Source organism: Saccostrea cucullata, unplaced genomic scaffold (genome assembly GCF_032062105.1).
Source record: "Saccostrea cucullata isolate Sc308-1 unplaced genomic scaffold, CSIRO_AGI_Scuc_v1 ctg7191, whole genome shotgun sequence".
In the NCBI taxonomy this organism is placed as follows: Eukaryota; Metazoa; Mollusca; class Bivalvia; order Ostreida; family Ostreidae; genus Saccostrea; species Saccostrea cuccullata.
In genome coordinates this window covers 1-7,722 of record NW_026928111.1, presented here as the reverse complement: position 1 = coordinate 7,722, position 7,722 = coordinate 1, and the positions used below count along the sequence as shown (strand labels likewise).

Here is a 7,722-nt window from a genome sequence, read left to right as displayed (position 1 = left end):
GAAAATTTCAAGATTTTTTGTCATGATTACATGTATGTAAATGATAGAATGAATACACATACACTTAAATTATGGTTTAAAAAATATAATTCCCCAGAGAAAAATGTTTTCTTTTTTATAGAATTAAATCTTTTGATTTTACTAAAATGTTCTTCAAACTACTGTTATTCTTTGATTGTTGGTATTAAAATCTTGTCTGCCATCTCGTGTCAGTCGCCCGATTTTAAAAATATAAAAGACAATCAATAAAAATAAAAGAAAATACAGAATATAAAGTAATAAGCAAATGTTGTGAATCATAATTATTTACATAATGTGATTCAAAATGATGTTTTTCGCGAAGATGGACCGACTCTTGCAAGAGGATAGGGTCCTGTGTAGTCTGCTATATGAACAACAGATTGCAGTGTCAAAGATTGTCAGTGGAACTTTGGACTGATGAATCAAGATTCATTTCAATGATGGTCGTGTTTGAAAGAAAAGGACACACGAGGCATAAATAAGTTGTATGGTACCGACAGTAAACGTTGTTAATTACATTTACTCACAATTACTTTTTTTCATTAACCCATCCATATTGGTACATGTAAGGCATACTACCCATAGTCCTCTACGTCTCCGCACTTTTTTGTTTTGGTACAAACTCTGGCGGAAGTTTGACATGTAAGGGTAAAAAATATTTCATGCCGTCATATATAAACATTTAAAGAACGACAGACACTTTAATTTTTTTTCTAATCAAATTTTGACAACGATGTTTGTTCTTCTGTATTGTTTAATTAAATAATTAAATTTGAAATACCTTTTACCTTATCTGTTTTGAAGAAATTATTATGTGTCCTTCGGGATAAAATAATGAAATCATCACAAATTATGAAATACTTTTACAGCAACAAAGGTAAAAAAAAATTACTATGCGCTGCCGCCAGCTAGGATTTCACGGATTCGTGAGCTTCAATTTAGTAAAATATAAACTTTTTTGTGAATGTTTACCTATAAAGTTATTGGTTTTTATATGTAGGATGACAGGTGCAATTTCTGTTTTTTTTTTCAATGTTTTTCAAAAATGTGATTAACAATGTATATGTAATATACTATATTTATTTTTTTTACTTTCGTTTTCTTTACAAAGAATGGCTTATCAGTAGTATCTGGTTATTTTAAGAAAAGGTTGAAGATAGTTATACAATCGAATCATCTCGGGTCTTTCCGTCAGAGGTCGGAAAAACAACCTCTTATGTATTAACATCACCGGATGTTAAAAATTTATACATTTCCTGTTTATTCAAGTATAGGATTTAGTTAGAAGTCCCTTCTATGGTATATTTTAGGTAATATCATGACATTGAATAAAAATAAATTCCATATTCCACAGATATGCATTTATTTCAAAGATCATAAAAAGGGAGGGTTGTCATGGCGTCTACCATATACATTCGAGGTCGTTTTTCCGCTATAGTCGGAAAGGCCCGAGAAGTTGCGATTGGATACTTATATTTATCTTACCCTACTTCTGAAGAGGACACGTAAGCACTGCATTTATTGTAATCTAAATCTACACAATAACCCATTTTAGTTTCAATCAATATGTCAAATTTTTCATTTAAGTTTTTGCTCATTTAAGAGAAATATTTCTGACACTTACATTGACTTTAAGGTTTCGTCAAAGGTCAACATGTCTAAAAAATTATTTTTGCAATAGCTCCAAAACTATATTTGGTATAAAGTCAAAACGTTTACAGTTTATGAATATTTCATTGATTAATAGACAGAAAGTATCACTTGAAAACAAATATTTTTAAAAAGATTTTTTTTTTTTTTTTGAGAAAAATTGTATCAGAAAATGTGCATATTTAAAAAAAATGCACCTGTTTATTAATGTCCTTTTTGTGAAAACCATCATTGCAGAAATAATATATGTTTATCATCGAAGGGCAAGTTGAACATGAATGGTCTCTGAAAGGCTGTTATTGAAAGCATGACATGTATAAAGACAAGACCCCTATAGAATCCGCCATTTGCAATGTACTTTCACTTTCAAGTCTTAACATTTGGACAAAATAAACAGGGAAAACAACTTTCCAGAGACTATCAAAGTCCAACTTACCCTTCATTGATAAACATATTTTATTTCTGCAATAATAGTTTTCACTAAGAGCACGGAATTAATTAGTTGTATTTTTTGAAAATATGTGCATTTTTAAGAAGAATGTTTCTCAATTATTTTTTTTTCCAAGTATATATATTACCAAGTGAAACTTTCTATCTGTTAATCAATGAAAAATTGATAAACTGTAAAAGGTTTAAATTTATACCTCATATAGTTTTGGGGCTATTGTAAAAATAAATTTTTGAATATGTTGACCTTTGACGAAACCTTAATCAAGTTTGTTTTCTGGTAAGAAAGAATGGATACTTATAACTCAAATAATCGGATACGATCTGACGACTATCTTTTTGTGGCTGCTCTGGATTTTGTGACGACGTATTCAGGGTATGCCTTTAGCTCTAGATCTGAATACAGGGAAAGTCCCCTTAAGATCCACGCCAATCAGGCCTGGAATGCTGGAGGGAGTTCCTTGGCATCTATGAAGACTCCCACCTCTCTTCTTCTGGACTCTGAAGGCGAATTTGTTTCTTTTGGTTACGAAGCAGAAAACAAACATGGTAGTTTGGTGATGGAAGGAGACAGCGACAATTATTTGTTCTTCTCTAGATTTAAAATGAAACTCCACAACCGAGATGTAAGTAGTCGTAAAAATTCTTCTTCTTGATAAACCAGTGTTTTCTTGAAGTAAAAATAAATTTACATTTTTGTTATAAAAAATTATAAATGATACACGACGTTATTTGTAGCTCTTAAAAGAAGATACCCCAATTCCTGATATTTCCGGTAAACCATGGCCAGCAAAAGATGTGTTCACAAAATCCATTAAAGCTTTAAAGGACCATCTGATGGACCGACTATCATTGCAGGGGATTGATATTACAACACGTGAAATTCGATGGGTGCTAACGGTCCCTGCTATATGGAGCGACTCTGCAAAGAAATTCATGCGTAAATGCGCAGAACTTGTAAGTAGTTTGCATTGTTCTTCTTTGTTATTTTGCAAACCTTTACGTTAAAACTCTTTCCGTATTTATTAATCATTTAACAATTTGAGGCTGGGATACCTGGTGAACTGTTGTCTATTGCTCTGGAGCCAGAGGCAGCATCTATATACTGCCAACATCTTCCAGACCATAGAAGCTCCGGACATTTGTCCGAAAGAGGGACCAAATATATGATAATAGATATAGGAGGTAAGTTGAAGAGTTGATAAAGTAAGTACAAAACACTTCTGAAATTTAATGAAGTTTTACATCCTCTTTGTTCCATACCGCCATTGTGCACCTCCTATCTTATTTAGATCGGTCACATATTTAGGGTTCCCCATAACAAAACATGACCTTTGCCAGGGTATCTCTAAGTGAACTCACAGTACCTCTGGTTTTGTTTTAGGACGTTTGATCCTGACATTTTGAGCGTATTTTGGTCAGGTCCTTTATTTAAAAAATTCTGCATCATTTGTAAGTTCTTACATTAAATCTAAATTCCACAATGCAAATTTAACTATATTCAATGAAAAAACAGCGATTAAATTCCATTCAAGTAGAATTAAGCTAGGAACTATATTTTGTGGCGGAAGATTTTATACACGAAAATGATCAGTTTTTCAATTTTGAACTATAACAGTACTGTTAATTTTGGATTCCTATTTTTCCATGCTGGTTGCAAACAAAGCTGTTTTTTGCAGTGAAATGTTTATGCTGCTTCTGAAATATCTATTGAATTATTTTTTATGAATTCTATCAACAAAGTGTGACAAATATAGTAAATATACCCTGAGAATCCTGGAAAAAAATTGAGCCAATTTTACATTAAATTGACACTTTTTTAGTAATATCTGAAAATTTACATCATGCACCCCTACTTTTGATGTTCTTTTCTAAATATTCAAGGTAACTTTGAACTATTTGCTTAAAATCAGAAAAAGGTTAAGACTTTAAAATAATTTTCATGCTTATCAAATTTTTAATGCCAGAAATATTACATTTTATTACATGTAGTGCAGAAAGGCCAAATAATTGGTTATGTGAAGCAATGTGAAACTTTTTCTTAGTCACAATTTTAAAGTGTCTTTTTTAAACAGACTAAGAGTTTATTTTGTTTCGTGCTTTAATTGGATAAAATATTGGAAGGAAAAGATTTAAATTTTAATTAAGACACAAATTTCAGTGCAAAAAGGTCATATTCAATGAACTGTAGCGCCAAAAGAAGCATATTGACCCCCATTATTTGATTTGAATTTTAATTACGCCAAGTATGTAAAAACTAAAAATATACTTGGCAAAAAAGTTTAAGACTTTAAATATCAGGATCGAACGTCGTTAAAGTTAAAGATGATACCCTTAGATTGAATAAAAACTTATTCAAAATACATTATATGGGCTCGCTACGATCTACTGTAAGTCGTTTTAATTCCACGGTGTTAAAATTTCATGATTTCTAAAAAAGTTCCAATCGAGATGGTTTTAATTTCATGCTATAAGAAAATTTCTTACTATCATTTAAACGGTTTTAATAGCTTATGATAGCATTCACGATTGGTTTATTTTCGCAGAAAAATGATGAATCGCGAACATAACGAAATTAAAACCGTCGCGGTTATTTGCCAATCTACAGTATTTATCATCCTTTTTACAATGCGATGAGTTAAACTGAACTGAGGAATAAAATCATAGATTTTATTCAGAATTTCAGTCGTCTAGAATGGAAGAAAAATAAATCTTGATGAACCTCTATGTCCTATCTCTGCTGCTTTAAAATAAAATATATTGATATTTTGATGTCTTAACTTCCGTCATTATTAAAAAAAATAAATCAAATTTCCATTTGTTGTTGATGGTTGATATTTGTAACAGGAGACACGCATGTTATCGAGGTTTTCTTATTTTCATTTTTTATTTATATCTTTATTAAAACTACTTTTGTTTTATTTTTTTTAGATTTAGTAGACGTCATTCATGAGTGGAAACTTTTTAGGTTGATAATATTTGTTATCCCTACATTTCATATTCATATCTGTTTAGAATTCCATTTCTTAGACTGTGTATAAACCTTATTGTCTACTCTATTTTCTGTTAGTATTATCTTTCTTAGAACATTTTTTATGTATTTCCTTTATATTTTCATATAAATTATATATAAATCTGGATCAGGTCATGATTGGGAACTTGTGGAATGTTTTAACGACTGGTTTATCAATAACTTCCACAAAAAGTGTTTGTAGGTAGAGCATGATCTTGGGTATCTAATCAAATGTGATACATAAAACCCGTATGCAAGTGATGAGGGTAAATTCCTGTCAGACTCATGTATCTTTCATTTTAAAGTCACTGTAAAATATCGAATTGACATATAAAGGAAAGTCTATGAAATATATGGAGATAACGAACGGTACTCAAGCTCAAAAGTCCATCAAACAATACAAAATAGAAACAGAGCAAACACAAATGTCCAAAACATCAGAGGTGGGATCAGGTACCATGGAGGAATGACTTTCCCCTGCCGACCGGTCATACCCGCCGTGGGCTCCTTGTCATGAACAGGAAATAACAGAAAAATCCGTCGTTAATTCAGGATGTTAATAATAGACTAACAATCAATATGAAAATGTCAGTCAGCATTTGACTCAATAAAAAATTGTATTTGCTGACAAGGTCAGTGTATCGACTATAAAACTTACAAAATGATAACTTTAAACGGGACTGCTGATATTCTTTTTCATCAACTTGTCTGTCAGTGATTTACTTCGTTTAAAGCCGCTTCATCCGAAACAGGCACATATTATCTTAAACAATAAAAGTATGTCACTACATAGATAATATATAATTAAGTCATTATTTGCTCCTAATATACATTTTAGAATACACTTCATTTCATCTGTATAGTGAAACATGTGAAATACAAGTAAATTATATTTAACTCCTACAGTTCAGAATTTAGCTTTACACTGTAAGTCTTTCTCCCACTACTATTATTAAGTATTTAGAATCTTTAGGAGCTCAAATTGAGAGGAAATATAAAATTTGACTTTTCCTATATCTTAAACTGAAAGTATTATTTACAGCCGTTTTTAGCCAACTGAGCAATATGAATACATTACAAGGTTTTCATACTTACATCTAAAACACTCTTAGTATAGAAAGACATTATCTCTTGCGTTGTGAGATAAATAAGTCGTTGTTGCAAGAGCCATCTCATTTTAAATGTGTACAATATTAATTCAGTCATCAAAGTCCATCATCTTTGTAATTTACACTTCTCGCATTCAGGTAAGTAGAAAATTTTATTTCGTAATTTCAATTTCTACGGAAATGTTTTGATGTTGGTGGTGATTTTTTTTTATATTTAATACAAATATAGTCCTTTTGTGAGGTAAATACATGTATATCATCACTGAAAAGCATACGTATACATGTACCTGCAAGAGGGATTTTTTCATTTTTATATAGGATAAGATCATGAAGATAGATTACGCGGAATCGACAAGTAACATGACAATAAAAAGAGTTGCTGAATATTGCTTTATTACTCGAGTATAAACATTTTACACACACAAAAATCTGCGCTTATTAACTGGTGCACCGCTTAGTGTTAACTCTGTTGTTGTTGCATCACGAGCCCGAACTAAAATGAAAAAAATAGAGGGCCTTCCGAAAGGCGACCTTCTTTTGCGTGATCTGAACTAGCATTAGCCTTAGTAATATCCTAAGTCATGATATATCATTTAAAAATTAAGAAATTAACTGAATATAATCCATAGTAATTTTTATTTTAATATGCATATTTACAGAATAAAGGAAAATAAGATATTTTTAAAGATTTTTTAGAGGGCTAGTGTGTACACTTTGTTGCGGAAAAAATGCTCGGGTTTGTTCTTTATGAGTTATACATGTAAGCGATAAATTTAATTTTTCGAAGGTGATTTCACACAATGTAAACAAAGGATTATTTTTTATGTGACCTTACAAAAATTATTTTTTTTAACTTTTGAATTTTGATATCTTTAAAAAGAAAAAGACTTTGGGGATATAATTTGACAAAAGTTAAAATAATTTATGGACAATTATTTTTCAAGAAGAAAAACGAATATATTTTTTTAGTGATTAGAATCGGACCAAGCGGCTTTAAGAAATTGCACATACGTAGAGCATGCTCTTGCGTATCGAATCAACTGAGAGATATAAACTCCGTATGCAAGTGATGAAGGTATATTGCTGCATAAGTAAGGGAAGTTGACTATTGAAAAGTTAAAGTCATCACAGTTAGCAAAGACCTTGGTGTTAGATTACCATTAACGTCTTTTTCAAGAAAAATATCCAAATATGAAACAGATGTGTCAGACTCTGTGGTATCATTTATTTCAAGCTCACCGAGATATTATTGAATATCGACGTATATCTATATCTATATCAATATCTATATTGTGAAGTGATAGTTCATCATCGATATATCTTAATGATGAATTTAAGGCCACATAAATTAAAATGTTAACATATTTTACAGTGCAAGGAACTAATTCTGTTACAGAAATAGGCATCAGCATAAACAAAATAAGCATCAGCATTTAAAAAACAGTCAATTAATTGTAACATTGTAAATATTACATTTCATTA

The 7,722-nt window shown here is 30.8% G+C and overlaps 1 protein-coding gene across 1 annotated transcript; it reads left to right on the top strand.

Annotated features, from left to right (window-relative positions):
* The first annotated feature begins 2,408 nt into the window (after positions 1 to 2,408).
* LOC134276447 (heat shock 70 kDa protein 12B-like) lies at positions 2,409 to 7,677 on the top strand. Its single transcript, XM_062758703.1, has 4 exons — positions 2,409 to 2,744; positions 2,857 to 3,075; positions 3,165 to 3,303; positions 7,613 to 7,677. Exons 1-4 carry the CDS (start codon positions 2,409 to 2,411, stop codon positions 7,675 to 7,677), a joined length of 759 nt encoding a protein of 252 aa, XP_062614687.1.
* The last annotated feature ends 45 nt before the right edge of the window (positions 7,678 to 7,722 follow it).

Excerpts from the sequence above, each read along its gene's own strand:
- LOC134276447 (XM_062758703.1), top strand. The coding sequence starts at position 2,409 with ATGGATACTTATAACTCAAATAATCGGATACGATCTGACGACTATCTT. Across the intron at positions 2,745-2,856 it reads TGAAACTCCACAACCGAGAT|CTCTTAAAAGAAGATACCCC; the intron begins GTAAGTAGTCGT and ends CGTTATTTGTAG. Across the intron at positions 3,076-3,164 it reads TGCGTAAATGCGCAGAACTT|GCTGGGATACCTGGTGAACT; the intron begins GTAAGTAGTTTG and ends TAACAATTTGAG.